A 22,899-nucleotide genomic window follows, 5' to 3' on the forward strand; every position below is an offset into this window, starting at 1 on the left:
CGCTAAACGCCTCCGTCCACGCCAGGCCAGATGGGCATTGTTTTTTGCAAGGTTTAACCTCCACATAACGTATCGTCCTGGGTCAAAAAACACTAAGCCAGATGCTCTTTCCCGGATGTTTGAGGACCCTGGAGAGACCCCCCCAGCCAGATACCATCCTGCCAGCAGGTAGCTTCCTACTGCTTCAATCTGAGCTGTTGTCTAAATTGCAGGCTGCTTCCACCCGGGTCTCTGACCTGCCTGGAGTCTCCCTACTGAATAAGGAGGGGCTCTTCTGGAAGGGGGAACAGATCATGGTACCCAAGGAGGTCCAGTCCCTGGTGTTAGGTTACTGCCATGCCACTTTGGGATACATAAGACTATAGATCTGGCACGACGCACATTTTGGTGGCCAAACATGGCCAAGGATTGTGAAGTGTACGTGAGATCTTGCCCCATCTGCAACCGGAATAAACCTACCAGAGACAAGGCCTGGGCCTATTGAGACCTTTACCAATACCTGACCGTCCCTGGAGTATGATCTCCTTAGATTTTATTGTAGAATTGCCACCCTCGCAAGATCACACCGTGATCTTTGTGGTAGTGGATCGCCTTTCTAAAATGGCCCATTTCCTTCCACTAGCCAAGACACCATCTGCCTCCGAAACAGCCCAAGTGTTCATTAGAGAGATTGTGAGGCTTCACGGAGTGCCAAGAGAGATTGTCTCAGACCGGGGGGTGCAATTTACGTCCAAATTCTGGAAAGCGCTATGTGAGGGGCTGGAGATTAAGTTATCTTTTTCGTCAGCATATCACCCCCAGACAAACGGGCAGACAGAACAAACCAATCAGACTCTCGAGCAATATCTGAGATGCTACACATCATTCCTGCAGAATGACTGGCTGACACTTCTACCAATGGCAGAATTTGCATATAATAATGCGAATCATTCCGCCACCAACCAATCCCCATTCTTTGCCAATTATGGGTTCCATCCTACCTTCCTGCCAGACCTGGTTCCTGAGAACTCAGTCCCGGCAGCCCAGGACACCTTAGAATTCTTTACTACCAATAACAAGGTATTACAGGAAACAATGGCTAAGGCCCAAGAAGACAGTAAGAGGTTCTGTGACAGGAGGAGGAAGGGAGAATTGGTCATACACCCTGGGGATCGGGTTTGGTTGTCAACAGCCAACTTAAAACTGACATGCCCATCCAGAAAATTGGCACCCAAATTTGTGGGACCTTTCCCAGTAGAACGCAAGGTTAATGAAGTGGCATTTAAACTGACTCTCCCCGAGTCCCTCAAAATACATCCAGTCTTCCACGGATCATTATTAAAACCTGCAGTTCCAGACCCCTTTTTAGACCGCAGGTCTAGACCTCCAGAAGCTATAGATATCAATGGGGAGGAGGAATTTGAGGTGGAGGCAATTTTGGATTGTAGGAAGAGGGGTGGTCAGATACAATACCTGATCAAGTGGAAAGGCTTTGGGCCGGAGGAGAATTCGTGGGAACCAGCCCAGAATGTCCATGCCCCCAGATTAGTACGAGAATTCCGTCATAGCCAGCCACAAAGGAGGAATCGGGTGGGCATCCGGAGGCTGCCCGTAAGGGGGGGCAATGTCAGGGAATGGGAAGATCGCCTTGGCGATCGAATCTGCACATGCGTAGAATCCTGACAAGACATAAAGGCAGACAGGCACTAGGACCCAGGCGCGCCTGTCACCAATGACGGCGCCGGGCAGGCACTAGGACCCAGGAGCACCTGTCAGGAGTTGGGCGGCCTATTTAAACCCAGCTCTTGCAATGCTCAAGTGCCGTATGGTCTTACCTGTTTCCTGAAGTTCCTGTGAGTAGATTGTTTGTTGCCGACCCTGCCTGACCCTGATTTGCTGTCTGTCTCCTGTTCTGATCCCTGGCTTGTCTGACCATTCTCCTGCTTAACCCTGCACGTTCTGATCTCCTGTTAACGAACCCGGCTTGTGACCTGTTTATTCCTCTGCCTGCTGATTTTGTACCACGCTGCCACCACTGTTACCGACCCGGCCTGCCTGACGCTGCTCTTGTGACCTCCTCACATCAGACTCTCACCTGCTATACACCTCCAACGGTGCTCCTACCACAGCTGGGTGAACTCAGGGGCCGCGACCTGGTCTCGGCCTGCTCCAAGTCCATCCCCACCATCAGGGGCTCTGGTGAACAAGCAGGTAGGGACTTAGATTCCGCGCCTTGGGGGAATCCGGTCTGTGGAGTGCTAGAGGCTACCGCTGTAGGATCCCTGACAGGCGGGAACCGGTTAAATAGAAGCTATCTGACAAAATGAAGCATGCTAAAATATTTAAAAAAGCAACACATCATGCCACAATCTAAAGAAATTCAAGAACAGATGAGCAACAAAGTAAATGACATGTAATGGTATGGCCATTATCCACAAATGGAGAAAACTTGGAACAGTGATGAACCTTCCCAGGAGTGGCTGGCCTACCAAAATTACTCCAAGAGCACAACAACGACTCATCCAAGAGGCCACAAAAGAAAGAGACTGGGCAAAAATGGCATCCATGGGAGAGTTCCAAGGTAAAAGCGACTGCTGACAAAAAAATTGCAGTGCAATACAAATATATTTCAGTTTAATTATTCTATGATGTACAGTTGCAAGAAAAAGTATGTGAACCCCTTGGGATTACGTGGAGTTTTGCATGAATTGGGCATAAAATGTGCTCTGAACATCATCTAAGTCACAACAATGTCCTGAACAACATTAATAGTTGTTTTTTGACCTCGATCCATGGCAAAATGGCGCCTAGACGGAGCACATGTGCACTTCACGCTCTTCGCCATAATGGCGGTGACATAGTGCACATGCGTAATTTCTCCTATATAACGAATCAGCACATGTCTTGGCGGTGTTGGAGCCAACATGCTGTGACGTCACGCCCCCGGAGCCTTGTGAAGGTCCAGAGGCCATCTTTGTCCTTGGTCAGTGCTGCGTTCACTCTGCAATAGTTATTTTGATACTTTATATTTATATTTTAATTTTCATGGAATAAATACTATATTTTATACTACTACACTATGGGCACCTTTTGTGTGGCTCCTTTATGGAGCTATTAAATTACAGAGCCTTCTCATGAGCCTGGCCCATTCAAGCACCCAGAGGAGGGAATTCCTGTAACACAAGCTGCAGACCCATCTATCCTTAAATGGGACCTCTGGATGAACAGACCATTTACCCAGCTCAAGAAATTCTACTGTGCTGTTCCATACCCTGAAGGAAGTTTACAACATGCCTGGCATATCCCGCTCCCATAAGTGGACCGTGTGGGATCTATTTATATGCGCATATTCAATGCACATCCGGTGAGTGCGCATTTTTACTATACCTTCCAAGCACAAGCATTTGATTATCACTGCGGTTGGGATCCTATATTATCAATTTATGAACTTTTCATTTTTGAGTTTAATCTGTCTTTTATATATTTACTGGTTCACTTTAGTTTGAATTTAGCGCTGCACTCCTTGTTTACATCTGCACAATGGCATACATAACAGAGTGCAACAGAGACAAATGCAGTCATCAAGATCATTGGAATGACAAATATCCCATAGACGACGTGTTTATATACTTACATACCAGCAAATTAAGAACTTATTGTATTAGAAGAAAGCAAAAAACTGTAGATACCAACAGAATCCACTAAGCTAGTAATTGGTTTTGTTGTCAAAGTGTTCTTATTTAGGGTACACATGGGCTGAATATCAGCCAAAAACAGCTGGTACAGTAGAAACTAGCCGACGTTTGGCCTATGTGTACAGCTCCTTGTCCAACAGAAGCCGGTCTCTCAAGCGCTGATCAGTGTGCCCAGGCGGGGCAGACCCCCTGTCAGAACATAATAGCACAGCAGGGGGGATCACTGTACTAACATTGTTAGCCAGCTGAGTTGAACGGAAAAAAAAATTATACTGTGTACCAGGCATTAGAGAGGGACAAATTACGAGACTTTAAAGAACAGAAAAGTGAAAAGATTAAAGAAGAAGAGAAAGAAGAGAATATGAGAGAAAGAAAGGGATAAAGAAGGAGAGGAAAGTTAGTGGAGGGAGAAAGGGTCAACATGCTCCCTCTATGGACTATCCAGGTTCGTGGTTCCTCAGAGGCATAACATCCTCTGCTCCTACTGAGAGTACACAATCCACGGGGTCCATATTTTCAAAAGCTAAAGCCTTTAAAAACAAACACAGTTGGGGCTTTGGGACAGACACAGACAATTCTGGTTAGGGATCTACAGTATGCCTTACGTAAATCAAAATTTGGAACTGGGTTAGCAATCTTTCCTAGGGTAAGCAATCTAGAAATCATAGAAGGGCTGAGATACTTTCATTTCCTTTTTGAACTGTATTGAAGGGAATGATCAGCCTATTTTAATTCTAAAATGCCCCTTTAGCAGTGACTGTGCACCCAAATGCTTAAGCTCCTGGACTTGTGGCCTGCACTAATGGGAGCAACATTTTCTCTGAAAAGGTAAATAAAAAGATCATCAGCTATTGTCCTGTGTTCTATGGATACCCGTTTAAAAATCTGCCAAAGCAATTTACACCCACTTCTGCATCCTAAATCTGGTTATTTTCATTTTTACATTGCTAAGGATGGCCTGGGGCATTGCTTTATTTAACCAATTGCTCTCCAGAGGATTTACCCCCCTTCCTGTCCAGGCGGCGATCAGCAACTTATAGTGGGACTGCGGTGCGCATTCTGACACTGGGTGGGAACTGACTGCCACTGATAACCCAATGACACTAATACAATGATTAGTGCTAATAAAAAGCACTGACACTGATAAACGTGCTAGCATTGTCAATAATGATACTTCTAAATTTGAGGTGACATGGGAACCATGGATCAGAAATATCTCTATTACTTAATAGAACTACTGCTGGCCCTCTTTCCCTTTTTCCTTTTCTTTCCCTCCTTTTTTTTCCTCTTTTCTCTCCCCTCCTCCCCCCTTCTTTTCTGACCTATCCTGGATCTTTCCTTTCGATTCTTATATTATTAATCTTTTTTTTGGGGTTTCTTATTGTTGATAAATATCTATATGAAACTGCCTATGTTTACTGACTGATGGAACATTTGCTACCCTGTGGGGATGGTGTTTCCTGTTTACAACATCATCGACTAATGTTTTCTCAAGTGCCTATATATTTTATGAATATGTTTATTCTCCCCAACTCACCATGTAGGAGGGCAATGTTTCTATTTCTGTGGATACCAATTTTTCAATAAAAATATTGAAAGATAAAAAGCACTGACGCTGTACTAATGACACTGGGCAGGAGGGGGTTAACATATGGGGTGATTAAAGGGTTAACTGTGTACTGTTTTACATTATGTGTTGTGTATGATTTACTGGCGAGACATGCTGCTTTGTATTTCTCTGCTGCGAGAAATACAAAGCAGCATGTACTTGCTGGCAGGAGAGAGACCTGTGTAGTTTACACACAGGTCTCTCCCCCTGTCAGCTTTCCCCGATGATTACCGATGCTGGCGGAAAATCTCTGGCCAGGACCCAGTGATTGATATCCCTAGCCGCCAATGGCATTGTGGGTAGGGCACCTGCGTACTCCCTACCTGGAAATGCAAATCACGCATATATACGTGATTTTGCACAGCCCTGCCGCTCTGTAGCAGTACTTAAGAAACAACATGACACATACCCTTTTCAGTGTGTATACTTCTTAATCTCCCAAATATAAAGTGTGCCTGTGGCCAGGCTATAGACACATAAGCATTTACATTCTTTCTTTATTTTCTCAGTTAGGTAAGACAAGAGCAGGTACTCTGGAAGGGGAGAATAGGGTGATCTGAGCTGCTGAGAGCAGGACTTAAATGGCTTCAGAGCTTCTGTTGTAAACTTTGAGGATGAGTTGCTCTAGAGAGCCTGTAGCTACAGAACTCAGTAATGGCTTGTTTAAAAGCTCACTTACTGCTTGCTAAGACAAAGTAAATACTATAATGTCCAGAGTCTGGCCACAAATTCACTTAAAGAGTAACTCTACTTTTGTTATGAAAAAAACAACAATCTCCTTTGGGTGACCTATGTACATTGCAAGGATTTTAACAAACCTTTTAGCAAACTCTCGCCTGTTTCCATTCTCATGAAAAACCTGTATGTTCAAATATTTCTTGGAAGACTGATTCTGTGTGTCTGTGTGCATTTTTTACAGCTGATGAGCTTGGAGTATTCTAATGAGCATAGTTCAGTGTCTACATCCCTTTAGAAGTAGTTGACCCTTAGGCAGTATCTCACCAAAATGAAATTTCTACTGCAGAGTATGCCTAAAATTTATTTTGCATCTTTGTGTAGATGTCCAGGAAAATTAGTGAGCCAATCACACAAGCAGGAAATTCCCTTTTTTGGAAAGTTATGTACACTAACTGTGTATAGAATGCCTCCAGGTTTCCATTATGCATTGGATTTTATAGACAATTATAGCTTTTACATATTGAAAAGGAAAGGCAATTTTAATAACACTGAATTGGAATATGGATTGTATAACAATTGTATATGATAGATTTTTTTTTATTTTCTGTATTTTTTTTTCATGGAAGTGGACCTAATAACTAACAACTATTTTTTTTCATAGGGTGGAGGGGGATTTCTTGCCCCATTACCTGAATCCCCATAGTGGTTAGTATACTTATCTTCTAAGTGGCCTTGAATCTGAGACTTCAAAAAGTATAGCCCTTACCTAGTTAATGCATTCTCTTCTCAGCTTTACTCAGACAAGTATCACGGTGATGGGGGTGATAAGAGGTTGCAATTCCAATAAGAATTCATGAGAAGTTTGTTGAGTTAGGCTACAATATATGATATATAATATACACATGAAACTATATATGATGGAGATTAAATATAAAAGCTGGATTTTCTGATTCAAATCAAACCTGAAGGTATTTTAAAAATCTTGCTGCTTTATTTTTTAGCCTGAAAACTCTTTTCCGCGTGCCACTATATCATGGTTTTGCTTTTTCAAAAGGCTTCACTTTCCTGATTTTGAGACTGAGCCCTTTTCACATGCCATCTCCCTGTTCTGTTCCTAAATTTTCAGACTGATCTCATTAAACAGTGAACTAGCGGAACATATTTCATGGTATGAGTATGGTTCAGGAGGGCATTACTTTAAATATGGGCCATGACCTCAAACTAGCAGGAGGAAAATTCAATGCTGTATAAATATGGTAATGAGGGATTCAGTGAGCGCTAACCGACACAGCAGCTGATACACTAAAAAGGAAAACCATCAACCTTCAAACAAACAATATAAGATAAATAGTGCAGCGCTGCACTATTTATCTTATATTAAAATTCAATGCTGTTTGATAGTATTATTGTACCGATAGAGTAGCAGATGCTCGGAACAGACGCCCAGTAGAGATAGTAAAGTCAATTAACAGTACGTGAATTAAAACACACTCAGGATAAACATATGTACAGTATATTGTCAAACTAATATTTTATAAAAAGTAAAGTGTTCTTTTACTGCCTTTGATCTTCTATTTTTTTTAAAAGGAACATTATTTTAAAGGTGTCCTTGGACAGTAAGGTAGTTGTGGACTAAATTCTGGGGGTCCCAACACTAAGAATTTATAAAGAAAAAAAAAAGAAAAATGATGAATAGTTCTATCTGCTGATGAGGGTTCTCTGATGCCCAAAGGAATGTGTAGCACAGATGGTACATAAGCATGAAGCAAAACATAGGCTTGTAGTTCACTGCTACAAGTTAAAAATTCCAATTCATCCATATTTTTCCTCGCTGTTTTCCTGGGGGTCCACTCCATCTAAAAGGGTCCTATGTTCATGAAATATGGTGCATTTGTATAGTGGCTGGATATCTTTCTATGCCTAGACTTTGTAATTACATGCCTTGAAAGTTCAGAACAATAACTAAAACAATGTTCCTTCATCCAGTTTTGAAAGTCTGCCACTAGATGGCAATATGACCAAGCACAAATCCTAACAACGTAAGCATATGTATTCCAAACTCATATTATTATTACCAATTCATAGTTAATCTGAATAATATTTAAATGACTTAGCTGCATAATCATCTCTTTATCATGTCCCCATTATTCTTACTCTGTAAAATTACTTTTGACATAAGAAGCTGACTTGGCAGGTTGCTGCCTTTCCAATGCATGCCAGCAATATAGCAGTTTTAGACATTTCTTGCATATTGTAAGTGAGCACAATTTTTCCAAATTATTTCTTGCTCAAGTAACACAATATTTCAATCATGAGAAATTTCAGCAAATAATAAAGGGCTGATATATAAAAGCTAAATCAGAAAAACACTAAGCAAAGGTACAGAAGTTGCTTTTAGTAACCTCCATTGCTGAAGTTGACAGATAAAACCGGACTGTGCTATGGCCAAATGTTTGAGAGTTCAACAATTTTTTTCTCCACTGTTTGTAAAATAGGCCCATATAGTCCTTATCCAATATGTTTTATTTCAACAGATTCGGACTATTGTGTTTTTTGTGTGGCTGCAAAGAATGTAAAATAAACAGTGTAGCAGTCTAGAGTAGACTCACACTAGTGCTCTCAGTTCCTCCTATTCTGTGTGTGCCCCCAAAGCAAGCTGAGTGCGTCCAAAGACACACAGCGCCACTCGCACCCCCCCCCCCATCATGCGCTCCCTCCTTAATGGCTCCCACTGCTGCCTCTACGTCCTGGAACAGAGAGAAACAGAGACCAGCACTGCTGTAGATGAGCACAGTGCTTATTTGAGAGAGGACTCAGGCAAGTATATTGGGAGGGGGGTGTGTGGGGGGGGGGAGGGAATACAACTACTGGGACATTTTTTATCTTACTGCAAGGAATACATTACGGTTAAGAATGTCTTGCCTTTAGAACCATATTAAAGAGCTCACCACTTCTGAAAGTGTTAGCTACCTGGCTGTTATTCTGTTCTAGTGCTCTTAGCACTTCACAGTCACTGACTTGGAACAAGTGTGCAGATCAGGAGTTTCGACTTTACTTTCTAATTAACCTGCAAGCTTGTTCCACATCAGTAATTCAAAGTACTGAATCCAGAAATGGCCAGGCAACCAACATTCTTTGGAGGATGTCAGCAATTACTATTTTTTACATACTAAAATTAGCCTTTAAAATATATATCTGACTGAAATTAACTACAAAGAATAGGGAAATAAAGTCCTTTTGGTGAGAAATCATGATACAACTTACCTTATATTTATTTATTTCAGACACTTATATAGTGCTGTCAAGTTATGCAGCACTTCAAATATATATTGTACATTCACATCAGTCCCTGCCCTCAAGGTGTGTACAATTTAAGGTCCCTAACTCACATTCATACATACTATGGTCAATTTAGACATGATCCAATTAACCTACAGCATGTCTTTGGAGTGTAAGAGGAAACAGGAGTACCTGGAGGAAACCCACACAGGCAAAACATGCAAACTCCAGGCAGGTAGTGTCGTGGTTGGGATTCAAACCAATGACCCTAGTGCTCCTAGGCAGAAGTGCTAACCACTTAGCTACTATGCTGCCCAATATGTGTTTAAATTGTTGTAGGTATTGTATTATTGATGAAGACATAAGAAACTAAACTGCTCTATAACCTTTACGAATGTTTTCAGTTACAATCCATTCATGACTAAAATGTAAATGTGACAAATTCATTTTTCAATGTCACTTTCTAAAATGTACATACATTTCTGATACATTGTAACAGTTGCAGCTGTTAGAATTACAGCTAATTACAATATATCTAATTCTATACACAGAGCTGCTGAAAGTACAGTTGTGTTCAAAATAATAGCAGTCAGACATCACTAACCTGATCAATCACTGTTTTTGGTAGAAATGATATTTCTACATGGCAAATAATTTACTAGCAGGTGTAGTAGAGTAATAGAAATACAACAGACCCAACAGTCATGACATGCATGCTGCTGATTCTGTGTAATTGAATCCCTAATTGAAAGGGGCATGTTCATTCATTCTTTGAAAAGACAGTGAAGCATGGTTTGTGAAGACAGTGAAGCATGGTTGCGCAAGCATCATGAAATGGGAATGTTTCTCATACTACGGTGTTGGGCCTATTTATCGCATACCAGGGATCATGGATCAGTTTGAATACATCAGAATACTTGAAGAGGTCATGCTGCCTTATGCTGAAGAGGAAATGCGCTTGAAATGGGTGTTCCAACAAGACAACGACCCCAAACACACCAGTAAACGTGCAACATCTTGGTTCCAGACCAACAAGATTGATGTTATGGAGTGGCCAGCCCAATCCCCGGATGTCACAGCAATCCCACAGATGTACAGCAGTTCTCAGAAACAGTGCTTATACAACTAAATATTAATTAAATGATTCAAAGGAAAGCAAAATCTTCAAACATTTTTCAGTTTATATAGTGAATGTTTGAGTTTGTAAAGAAGAATACAAACACTACTATTTTTTTGATGTGTTTAATATTCACTTTTCTTCAATTTTTTTAGAGGAACAACACAAATTTGATATATTTTTCTTCATGTTCTGATTTGGAATAGAATGTGTAGTGTTCCCAATGCATTTGTGTGTACGGAAATAAAAGCTATTAGAAGGATTTTAAGCTTTATTCACTTTTTTCAACACACTGCTATAATTTTGAACACAACTGTATATCTAAACCTTTTTTTTTTTAGTTTTGGATAGAATAGGTCTAGAACCACTTTAAAAATTTTATTGTGGTCTTTGTCCCTGCTAGGAGGAGTCACCTTCTCTATTTGTATTGATGACCATTAACACTAGGAAAGAAAATGGTTGAAAAATCCATTATTCTGAGTTTTGACATTTGAATGGAGAAAAGCAGTCAATCCTCTGCTTGGTTTCATCCAGTACACCACACACATAGACCAAAGAAAGCAAAGGATAGGGTGGTCCGAGGAGAAAGGATTTAAGACCATCCCCAAACAGTGTGTAGTTCTTGTGGCTATAGTTGCACTTATTAGGAAGTTTAAGGTCCATGGAAGTGTGCCTTGGTCATGGCTGTAGAAGAAAATCATGCTAAGATTGAACAGAAGGATAGGGTGAATGGCAGACATAGAGCCAAGGAAGACTCCCAAAAAGATACAGCCTGAACTACAAGATACATCAGCGTACAGTTGAACTGTCCATCCCTTTATGAGGGGCAGTGGAGTCAAAGAAAGAAGACACGAGAGGAAAAAAGCTTTAAAAAGTCAGACTGGAATTTACTAAAATGCATATTGACAAAAAACAATACTGGGAGAATGTTCTTTGGAATGATGATACAAAACTGGAGATATTTGCAACTCACATCTGTTCTATGTTTACATATGAAAACTAAAGCTTTCAATACCACCTTATATAATGTAAAACATGAAGGAGACGCAGTTATGTTTTGAGGCTACTTTCCTGCATCTGGCATTGGGTGCCTTGAATCTGTGCAGAACACAATTAAACCTCAGGACACCCAAGGAATTCTTGAGTGCAGTGTACTGCTGAGTGTCAGAAAGTTCTGTCCCAGTCGCAGGTCATAGGTACTCCAACAGGATTGTGACCCAAAACAAACAGTTCAAAGCAACCAAAATTGCTAACAACAAAACACTTGACTGTTCTGAAGTGGCCTTCTATGATCTGAATTCTATCAAACATCTATGGAAAGATTTGAAACATGTAGCCTGAAGAAGGCAATATCTGATGGCAGGTGCAGTCTCACGGAGAGCTACAGAAAATGATTGCTTGCAGTGATTGCCTCTAATGTTTGTGCAACAAAATATTGGATTTGAAGGATGCAATTTACTTTCGTCCGTTTCAAGTTTTTTTCAGAGAAAATTGTGGGTCTTTACTTTTTTTGTGGAAGGATACCAAAAATATTTCTCCACGGCTGTATGTGCTTGCTTGAAACAAGTTTACTTATGTGTCAGAGTTGATTTAACTATTTTCGATATGTCTCCTAAACCAAACACAATATCTTTTTGTTATATAGCAAAAATATTACCCACTCAATATCAGACAGGTATAAAAAGTCAAAGAACTGTCTAAAGCAATCATCCAAATTATGATTTTCATAGTAGGTAAAAATATTAAAGCAAGAAACGTGGGAGCAATATAAGCTTCCTTTCTTTCTGTCATGAGCCCTTTAATCTTTTAGGACAATAAGCTTTTGCTGACTTACCTCAACATGGCATTATTTAAAGCTTCCAAGAAGTAGTTGTCAAGCACCTCTTTTGGCCCAGACCAATGACAAAGAAGTAGTTCTTCAAGCAATGGGGCTACTTCAGGCAATGTAAGAACACATAAGCAGGTCACAGAGATGGTGTGTATATGCTCAGCCGAAACACTGGTTAAAAAAGCAAGAGCATTTAATGCTTACATATTAACATATAACTACAATATGTCTTTGCATGGAACTGCTATGGCTTAGGAAGTATGGAAAAGCATATGTTTAAAAGAGAACCCATAGGCCTAGCCAGTCTCCAGATCTCAACCCCATAAAAAACCTTTGGAGGGAGTTGAAAGTCCGTGTTGCCCAACGACAGCCCCAAAACATCACTGCTCTAGAGGATATCTGCATGGAGGAATGGGCCAACATACCAGCAACAGTGTGTGCCAACCTTGTGAAGACTTACAGGAAATGTTTGACCTCTGTCATTGCCAACAAAGGATATATAACAAAGTATTGAGATGAACTTTTGATATTGACCAAATACTTATTTTCCACTATAATTTGCAAATAAATTCTTTCCAAATCAGCCAATGTGATTGTCTGGATTTTTTTTCTCATTTTGCCTCTCATAGTTGAGGTCTACCTATGATGCCAATTACAGGCCTCTCTCATCTTTTTAAGTGGGAGAACTTGCACAATTGGTGGCTGACTAAATACTTTTTTGCCCCACTGTATGTGTATGTATGAATTTAGGTTAAGGACTTTAGATTGTACACATATGAATGTACAATATATATGTATATATGTAAAGCGCTGGGCAAATTGACCTAAATAAGTACCTGTAATAAATAAATTGTATTACTTTCACAGTATAGTTCTCCTCATCAATCGGACAGCTGCCCTGTAATGTAAAAAAGCAGGCAGTAGTCAGGAGAACTGATGAATAGTTTAAAGCTTGCCATAGATGGACTGAATTTTGGTTGGTTCTGCAGGGACCGGCCGAGATTCGATCCATCTATGGGTAGGCTGGTTGTACCAAAGCCGATCCATTACTCAATTTAGGTACAAGAAACCTGCCAGATATTTTACATTCAATTACTGTCGGTGGCTATAGCCGCAAGCAGTAAATATTGTATTTCTATGGCCGGAAAGGGTCTCTGCTGGCAGAACACAATAGTGCTGTGGGAGGGATTCCCCCATCAACATAGTCAGAATCGAGCGATTTTCTTTCCTTCCACCATGGGAAAGAAAATTGCATAATCTATTAGCTGCTTAAGTCACTAACAGATAAAGGACATTAGTATAATGTGCAGGCATGATCAAACCGCCTTCAAGACATTCCATCCCTGACATCATCCAGTTCTCTTAACTGACCCATTGAACCATGGTTTACTGTACATGTGTAAAGCTGGCAATAGATGGAAAGAAATTTGAACTAAAATTCTTATGAAAATTTGTATGACAATTCTCAGAAAATTCAAATATCTTTTAACATTTGATTTTGGAATCAATGGACTTTCCCAAACAAAAAATACACTATTAGAAATGTGTTTGTCCTTCAAATTTTCTCGTCAATACAGTTGAAAACTAATGTCGATATGACCCACTAATGATTAAAACAATAAACGTTCTTTGAACATTCTACCCATCTATAGTCAACTTTACTTTCTCCAATAGAGCTGCTAAAGAAATAATCTACCCTCAAGTCTACAGCAAGAAAGCAAGCAGATGCCTTCTCCAGGCTCATAAAAAAAGTAGAGCTAGTGTAGGCCAAGGCTGTTGTATGAAGTTCCCGATCCCTCAGAGGTAAATAAAAGAGGTTATAAAGGATGGAAATGGTGAGGAGGAAGTGGGTGCTTATATATTAATAGGCATAACTATCCTTCCATGTGTTCCCTTTACAGTAAGTGGTCTCCCAACCAATGCAAAGGGCCATATTGCAGTGACTATCCAAGGGTACCCTAACTGCAACTAAACAACTAATTATTCCAGGGTGTACATGTAAACTTAATCAAATTCTATGTGTCTTGCATTAATATATTACAAATAAACACAGGATAACAGTGACTGCACACAGAAATGTTGTATTCAAAGGTCTGATAATCATTGCATATTACTATTATTAATATCAAAAGTATACCACTTACTCTTTTTTGTTTTCATCTGACCAGCTTCTCTTAATCCAAAAAATTAATGATGAAATGATCTGTGAAAAAAATATGTTAATGTTGCTATCCCTAAGCAAAATGATATGATTATGCATTTGACATGAGAAGATTGCAGATATACTGTATTTTTCGCTCCATAAGATACACCTGACCATAAGACGTGCCGAGGTTTTAGAGGAGAAAAAAAATATTCTGAACCAATGGACTGCAGATATAGTACAGGAAATGACCAGAGACTGCAGACACAGAACAGGAGATGACCAGAGACTGCGGACACAGTACAGGAGATGACCAGAGACTGCGGACACAGTACAGGAGATGACCAGAGACTGCGGACACAGTACAGATGACCAGAGACTGTGGACACACTACAGGAGATGGCCAGAGACTGCGGACACACTACAGGAGATGGCCAGAGACTGCGGACATACTACAGGAGATGGCCAGAGACTGCGGACACAGTACAGGGGATGACCAGAGACTGCGGACACAGTACAGGGGATGACCAGAGACTGCGGACACGGTACAGGAGATGACCAGAGACTGCGGACACGGTACAGGAGATGACCAGAGACTGCGGACATGGTACAGGAGATGACCAGAGACTGCGGACACAGTACGGGAGATGACCAGAGACTGCGGACATAGTACAGGGGATGACCAGAGACTGCAGATAGTACAGGGGATGACCAAGAGACTGCAGACAGTACAGGGGATGACCAAGAGACTGCAGACAGTACAGGGGATGGCCAAGAGACTGCGGACACAGTACATGAGATGACCAGAGACTGCAGACAGTACAGGGATGACCAAGAGACTGCAGACAGTACAGGGGATGACCAAGAGACTGCGGACCTTTGGGGAGGGAGGGGGAGTGGGTACCTGAATGTGACAGGTACCCGCTCCCATCCCACTTCCGCGGAGTTGTCCTCCCTTTAGTGTGGGCACCTGGCTGTGACAGCCGGGATCACACTGCGCATGCAAGAGAAGCGCTGCACTTTGTGAATGGCCCGGAGTCTTCTGGGACCTGTCATGTGTCCCAGAAGACGCAGGACCATTCACAAAGCAGAGAGCTTCTCGCGCATGCGCAGTGAGCACCCCGCTGTCACAGTCGGGTGCCCACACTAAAGATGCCGGCGCGGGAAGACTGTACAGCGCTGGACCAAGGAACAGGTAAGGTCCTGCTGCAGAGTAGAGCTGAGCGGCTGGCCCGGTATTCTGACACGGTGGTGGCGGCGGCGGAAATACCGGACTGGCTGCTCCATAAGACGCACTGATATTTCCCCCCCTTTTTTGGGGGGAAAAAAGTGCGTCTTATGAAGCGAAAAATACGGTAGTTATTACACGTTTGTGATAAAAATAATTTAAAGTAAATTGTATGCTGCATTTTTTAATCTCCAGAACTATAAAATTATTACAAAGCTATAGGAAAAAGGAACTTCACAGACATTTTAACGCAGAGCATCCCATATGACTTTGGCCAGTCAACGGTGAACAAACGTTTAGAAAAATGCATGTTAAAAGGATCATGAGATTTTTTCTCCTGATGTAACAACCTGCACACAAAATCCAGACTGTCAGATTGCACAATGAAAATGTCAAATTACTTATCTTTTGATGAGAGCTTACAAAGAAAAAGAAAGTACAAGAAAAATGTTACATCTGCAATCATATTTTAGTTGACTAAATACAATAAAGGCAGCCATTGCTGCCCTTCTTAAAATGTTGGTTGCTTGGCTGTCTCTGGCTCTAGAACTTTCTAAGAATCCAACCCAAAAAAAACATGCAGATTAGAAAAGCCAGAGTGAATACAAAACTCCTGGCTTGCATACATGTTCCCAGGTCAGTGACTCATTAAGTACTGAAGCCACTGAGTAAGTAATAGAGCTAGTAAAGAAGACTTTCCAGAAGGAGAGGTCAACAATGGTAGCCTCCATAGTTCTTCAGTACAGTTTGCCTTCAAAAGAGCCAATTCATTTCAAAAGCACAATTGTCCATTTAAGCTAAACTCTAACTTTGAAAGAAATAGGAGTTCATTGAAGAACATGGGATTTAGACATATATAATTTAAACTGCAGCCTACAGCAAGATATAAACACTGGTAAAAAATGCTTTCATTTATAACAAAGCAGTACAGAGAGTAAACCAAGAACACAGAGGGCCTGTATTCTTCAATGAACTAAAAAAAGGATTTTACTGTGATTACAAAAATCCTTTTTTCTTTCTCCTTCACTGAGGGACACAGGATTTAGAGACATTTGGGATGTCCCAAAGCAGTCCAAATGAAGAATGGGCAGAACATCAAACAAAAAGTCAACGGGCCCACAAAAAAACACAACAACACAGAAAAAACTGCCTTCAGCTCAAAGAGGTGACTGAAGGACCTTACGGCTGAAGCTAGTTTCAGATGAGGCCTGAACATCTACCTAGAAAAACCTAAAGAACATGTGAAAAAAAGACCAAGTGACAACCTTACAAAATTTGAAAAGCAGTTGTCTGCTACTGAAATAGCCATATAAGCACTAACAGATCTAGTAGGGTGTGTTTTAAGCAGGAAGGGGTGGAACCTGATCCTTAAGACCATAGGCTTGAATAATGATAACCCTCTTCCGGGTTCATCTAGGATGACAAAAAGAATCAGTCTTCCTAATTGAAGAAGTGGCTGCGAGACAAACATACAGTATATGGCACAGACTAAACCAGACAATAAAGTTAAATCTCTTTCTGATGTACTGGATCCAGACAGAATGATTTAAAGTGCTACTAAATCCAGGACCCTGCATTCACTATATCTGGTCTCCCACAGTACACATAACATGGAAATGCAATTATTTTAGTAAATATAAACTGCTAAATACCTTTTCTCATCAGTACTGTGACTTCTATCAGTGCAAAACAGAGCACAGGTTAAAGCTTATAGGAGGAGTTTTCATTCTTCTATCACTGTTCTATGAGGCTGTCCAAGAAAAAGAAAAAACTCTCTAGCAATACACACTAAACTGTGAATGTACAGCTTGCCCCCAAGAGTCTGTTCTATCAGGAGATTAATTGAGAACTGTGGAAGAAGGGATTAGACATTGTCAAACATTCTTATTACACAATGCAGAGAATTAACCCCTTAGGCTCCACAGTGAGTATAACAAACATGCTTTACTGCATATACAGACTGATTTTATTGTTGTGGGTTTAGTAACAGTTAAAACTCTTCCCGTTGGGCGCATGCCAATAAACGGCCAGAGGGGAGCGTGCAGCACCGCAATCTGTGCCTTCTGTGTCCACCTGACACAGCAGAACACAGATCACTGTACAGGACCGCTGTGTGAGGTCCCGGTTTATGTGCACTTCCTGACATCATTGTTTACTACTTGGAAAATCTGTGATCCCAGAGGATCACAGAGGTCACATGGTACAAGGCTATTCACAACAGCCTTGAACCATGTGACAAGCTGTGACCAATCACAGCTCTCACAGTATTTCTCAATTTTCTGCAGGAATGCAGCCAGAGAGAAGGAAAAATTATTGTTTTTACAGACTTTATGGGTGTAAAAGAAATTAGTGTAAAAAAAAAAAACACCCCCCCTCACAAGTAGTACAATGTCACTATGATGACACTGTACTGTTAGGGTGACAGTATGTAAAAAAAATACATAAATAATTAAAAAAAAATAAAAATGTAAAACTTTTTTTGAAAAATTACATTTTGTTTTATAAACTACTTTGGGTTATTTTTTTTTTTTAACCAAAAAGATACCTGAATACATTTTGGCCAAGATTTATGAAGAAAGATTATTTATTTGCAAAATTTTATAAGAAAAACTTTTTTTTTCAACATTTTTGGTCTTTTTAATTTATATAGCAAAAAAATAAAAATCCCAGTGGTGAATAAATACCACCAAAAGAAAGTTTTATCTGTCTCAAAAAAATGCTAAAAATTTCATATGGGTACAGTGTTGCATGACCACACAATTGTCAAGTGTGATAGTGCTGAAAGCGGAAAATTGGCCTGGACTGGAAGGGGGTGAAAGTGTCCAGACTTGAAATGGTTAAGTACAGCATCCTGGTTTTGGTGAAAGGCTGAAACCACCTTATGAGAGGAAAAGGCTCTAGACCTCAATACCACCTTATCTAGAAGTCAAACCAGAAAGAATTCTTTACAAAACAAGGCCGCCAATTCAGATACAGTGGGGATCGAAAGTTTGGGCACCCCAGCTAAAAAATTGTATTAATGTGCATAAAGAAGCCAAGGAAAGATGGAAAAATCTCCAAAAGGCATCAAATTACAGATTAGACATTCTTATAATATGTCAACAAAAGTTAGATTTTATTTCTATCATTTACACTTTCAAAATAACAGAAAACAAAAAAATGGTGTCTGCAAAAGTTTGGGCACCCTGCAGAGTTAATATCTTGTACTGCCCCCTTTGGCAAGTATCACAGCTTGTAGCCAGCCAAGAGTCTTTCAATTCTTGTTTGAGGTATCTTTGCCCATTCTTCCTTACAAAAGTCTTCCAGTTCTTTGAGATTTCTGGGCTGTCTGTCACGCACTGCTCTTTTAAGGTCTATCCATAGATTTTCAATTATGTTGAGGTCAGGAGATTGTGAAGGCCATGGCAAAACCTTCAGTTTACGCCTCTTGATGTAATCCCCCGTGGATTTCGAGGTGTGTTTAGGATCATTATCCATTTGTGGAAGCCATCCTCTCTTTAACTTCAGCTTTTTCACAGATGGCATCAAGTTACCATCCAAAATTTGCTGAAATTTTATTGAATCCATTTTTCTTTCTACTCGTGAGATGTTCCCTGTGCCACTGGCTGCAACACAACCCCAAAGCATGATTGATCCAACCCCATGCTTAACAGTTGGACAGAGGTTCTTTTCATTAAATTCTGTGCCCCTTCTTCTCCAAACGTACCTTTGCTCATTCCGGCCAAAAAGTTCAATTTTAACCTCATCGGTCCACAGAACTTGTTTCCAAAATGCATCAGGCTTGTCTATATGTTCATTTGCAAAGTTCAAACGATGATTTTTGTGGTGAGGACGTAGAAGAGGTTTTCTTCTGATGACTCTTCTATGAAGACCATATTTGTACAAGTATCTCTTTATAGTGGAATAGTGTACCACAACTCCAGTGTCTGCCAGATCTTTCTGGAGGGATCGTGCAGTCAAACGTGGATTTGGAATTGTTTTTCTCACAATCCTGCGAGCTGTTCTGTCTGATATTTTTCTTGGTCTTCCAGATCTTGCTTTAACTTCCACTGTTCCTGATGACTGCCATTTCTTAATTACATTCCGAACAGAGGATATTGACATCTGAAAATGCTTTGCTATCTTCTTATAGCCTTCTCCAGCTTTGTGAGCGTCAACTATTTTCAGTTTCAGTTTTCTAGACAACTGCTTAGAAGAACCCATGGTGCTGATTGTTGGGACAAGGTCAGATGAGTCTGGGCATTTAAAACCTTTGAGATTGACATAACTTGGTCTTCCCAGACGATGATTGAGAACAATCCATGACACTGGCAGGTCTCAGCTTTGCAAAGGGGGCAGTGCATGCTATAAATTCTGCAGGGTGCCCAAACTTTTGCAGACGCCATTTTTTGGTTTTCTGTTATTTTGAAAGTGTAAATGATGGAAATAAAATCTAACTTTTGTTGACATATTATAACAATGTCTAATCTGTAATTTGATGCCTTTTGGAGATTTTTCCATCTTTCCTTGGCTTCTTTATGCACATTAATACAAATTTTTAGCTGGGGTGCCCAAACTTTCGATCCCCACTGTACATATTTTGCAGAAGTAATGGTGACAAAGAAAATCAACCATTTATTTTTTGAAATGCAGAAAAAAACAAATTCAAATCCCACAGAGTGATGGATGAGTGTAAGGGGAAGTCACATGAAAGAAATCCTATACAGAAGCCTTACTCAAAGAATAGGAGGCTAGCTTTTTCTGGAACAAGATCTCAAGCACCAAAATTTACCCTTGATGTCACCCAAGGATAAATGCTAGTCCAAAGCTAATTGCAAAAAAGTCAGAGTACATTCCATGGAATATTTGCTGGAATGAAGGGTTCTTTCTATGCAACAAATGGAGTATGTCTTCCTTGTGCAATGGTAGACAATGTAGGAAGAGACCTCTACCTCTACAACTTGGGCTTCAACAGCCATGCCATTAAAGCTTGCAACTGGGAAATGGCATGGTAAACCATTTGTTGGGAAAGAAGATCTTGATAATCTGGAACAGTCCCCACAGATCATTTGTCAAGAGTCTGATCAAGTCAGTGTACCACATCCACCTGAGCCGGTCCAAAGCAATCAGAATCACTGGAAAGCCCTCCATCTTGATCTTGCAGAGCAGATCAGGATGGAGTTACAGAGAAGGAAAAGCATAGATCAAGTTGTATGTGAATTGCTAGAACGTGAGTCGCTGCCTAGGACAGAGTCCTTTTACCACTCTTGCTGTGGCAAGCCTTTTGGTTACTCAATCATGGTTGATGGATCCTGAAAAGATGACAACCAAGATTGCAGTGACAGCAAAATTACCTGAAGCTCTAGAATGTTGATCGGGAAATCGGATTCCTCCACTTTCCAAGGCCAACAAGGTGTCTAAGAGTCTTCTGCAGCCTGTCAGGCTGGTATTTGTTGTTAGGATTCTCCAATTTGTGAGCTATCAGGCTAGAGAGAACCTGGTCTTTGGCGATAGGCAAATATGTTAGTCCACAGACTGAACGAATTTGTCCCACAATGACAGGATGTAGAGTTGTAGTGGAACTGGTCAATCAGCACTGCCTTGAAGGAGGATACCATTAGCAGGAGGCTTACTCCAGCAGTAAGGCTGTAGTTTCTCCCAGTAAAGAAAAAAACTGTCTTGAAATGTGTAGGATAAGACTCAGATACTCCAACTGATGAGTCAACTAAAACACTGTCATCTGAAGATTCAGAATCAACCAAATCTTTTTAAGGTCTGAACTGTTCCTGTCACATTATCAGCCAGAACTTGAGACAACTCTTCCCTCAACAGCAAATTATCCAGATATTCCACAACGGGCATACCCTGGAAGCATAACAAGGCTTGCACAGGAGCCAAAATCTTGGTGATCACCAGGGGTGTACAGTAGAAGATGGGCCGAATGGCAGTCATGAACTAGAACTAGTGCTGGGGTCCGACAGCAAGGCAAAAGAAACAATATGTTAACAAAAAATCAGAAAATGCAAGTACACATCCTTGATGTCCACAGTGGCCAGAGAATCTCCCTGATGGAGGGAGGCTATGACAGACCTAGTGGATTCTATGTGGAATTTCTGAGCTCAAATGAAGATATTGAGAGCCCTGAGATCCAAGATGTGCCGGGGACAAGGAAAAAATGTAAAAAAAAAAAACCACAGAAGACCTGTAACAGCTACATGGAGATCTGCTATACTGTATGTGTTGTGACCTGAGCGATGTTAAGCTCTAAAGGTAGATGCTTTTTCAAGTAAGTTCATGTCAGGAGCTCTATTTAAGGACCTGGTAGCCCATGTTTATTAAAAAAGGCAAAAACAAGAACAAAAGTCCAACATATACTTTCCCATACGGGGGTTCTACTCCAGAAAAATACAAATGAAAAATACCGAGCCGCATGGTTCTCTCTGTTCAGCAGTACCTCTGCTTGTTTGGTCTCCCCGACCACTGGCTATTCCTTGCACACAGCCTTGAGCTCCTTAATAGAAAAAGCCTTGAGCTTCTTGGGTGCACACAGACTCAAACTCCTTAATGCACACAGCCTCAAGCTTCTTGGATGCACACAGAATCTGTCTCACACAGAGTCTCTCTCAATGGCAGCCACTGCTCTAACTGCCCTCCACTCCCCCTGCAACTCAGCAGACCAACATTATGAGGGCTGTTATGAGGGCCTGGGCCCACACCCTGTTGGTTGACAACAAAACCCAGACACTGGGTTGGAGATTTCTTACCTCCCAAGGCATTTTGAAATCTTTAAACTGGAGCCCCATCCAGAAATACAACAATCCAGAGAAAGCTGCAAAAGCAGTTTTCTCTACTCAAACTCTGTGCTCCATAGTCCTGCACTCAGCAAATGTGTAAACAGTTTCCTTTTCCTGACCATTTCTATACATTTTCACCAATTGACAGGGCCTTGCACTGTTACAGTCTGGTGACACAGGCAGCTTGGAAGACATTAAGTAAGGAGGGGGCTGAGAGCTCCTGGAAACCACCTCCCATACCCAAGAATCTGAGATGCTGTGTGACCAGGGGCTAACAGATGTCCCCCATCCAGAATGTTTCTTTATGTCAAAGAGAATGTGTCTACAGATGTAGCTTTCAAGGTTGAAGTCTTGAAGTAACAAAACAAACTCTTTTTCTGAGTCCTTAGAGGAGAGGTAGATGAGAACTCTTACCCCCAGTATCATCATTGATGAGGGTGTCCAAAGCAGTTGCAAATAGATGATGTCCTTTTGAAGGGTATGCACGGCTATCTCTTTGGGCATGCCTGCTCCTCAGTCCAGCATTTTAGCCAGAGAGTTCTTTGCCTGTGCAAAGGAAGGATACTTATA

At 41.0% G+C, this 22,899-nt stretch overlaps 1 protein-coding gene across 4 annotated transcripts in view; it reads right to left on the minus strand.

Annotated features, from left to right (window-relative positions):
• Positions 1 to 22,899, minus strand: part of FANCC (FA complementation group C) — a 307,766-nt gene that overhangs the window by 85,862 nt on the left and 199,005 nt on the right. For all 4 annotated transcript variants that reach the window (XM_089662131.1, XM_089662130.1, XM_089662132.1 and 1 more), the window contains exons 7-8: positions 14,330 to 14,388; positions 12,192 to 12,356 (exon numbers count right to left, since the gene is read on the minus strand). In XM_089662131.1, the coding sequence (XP_089518257.1) occupies positions 12,192 to 12,356; positions 14,330 to 14,388 (224 nt within the window). The remainder of the gene's footprint in view (positions 1 to 12,191; positions 12,357 to 14,329; positions 14,389 to 22,899) is intronic.

This window comes from Staurois parvus, unplaced genomic scaffold (assembly GCF_062004578.1).
Source record: "Staurois parvus isolate SC_StPar_1 unplaced genomic scaffold, SC_StPar_1.0 ptg001432l, whole genome shotgun sequence".
Taxonomy (NCBI): Eukaryota; Metazoa; Chordata; class Amphibia; order Anura; family Ranidae; genus Staurois; species Staurois parvus.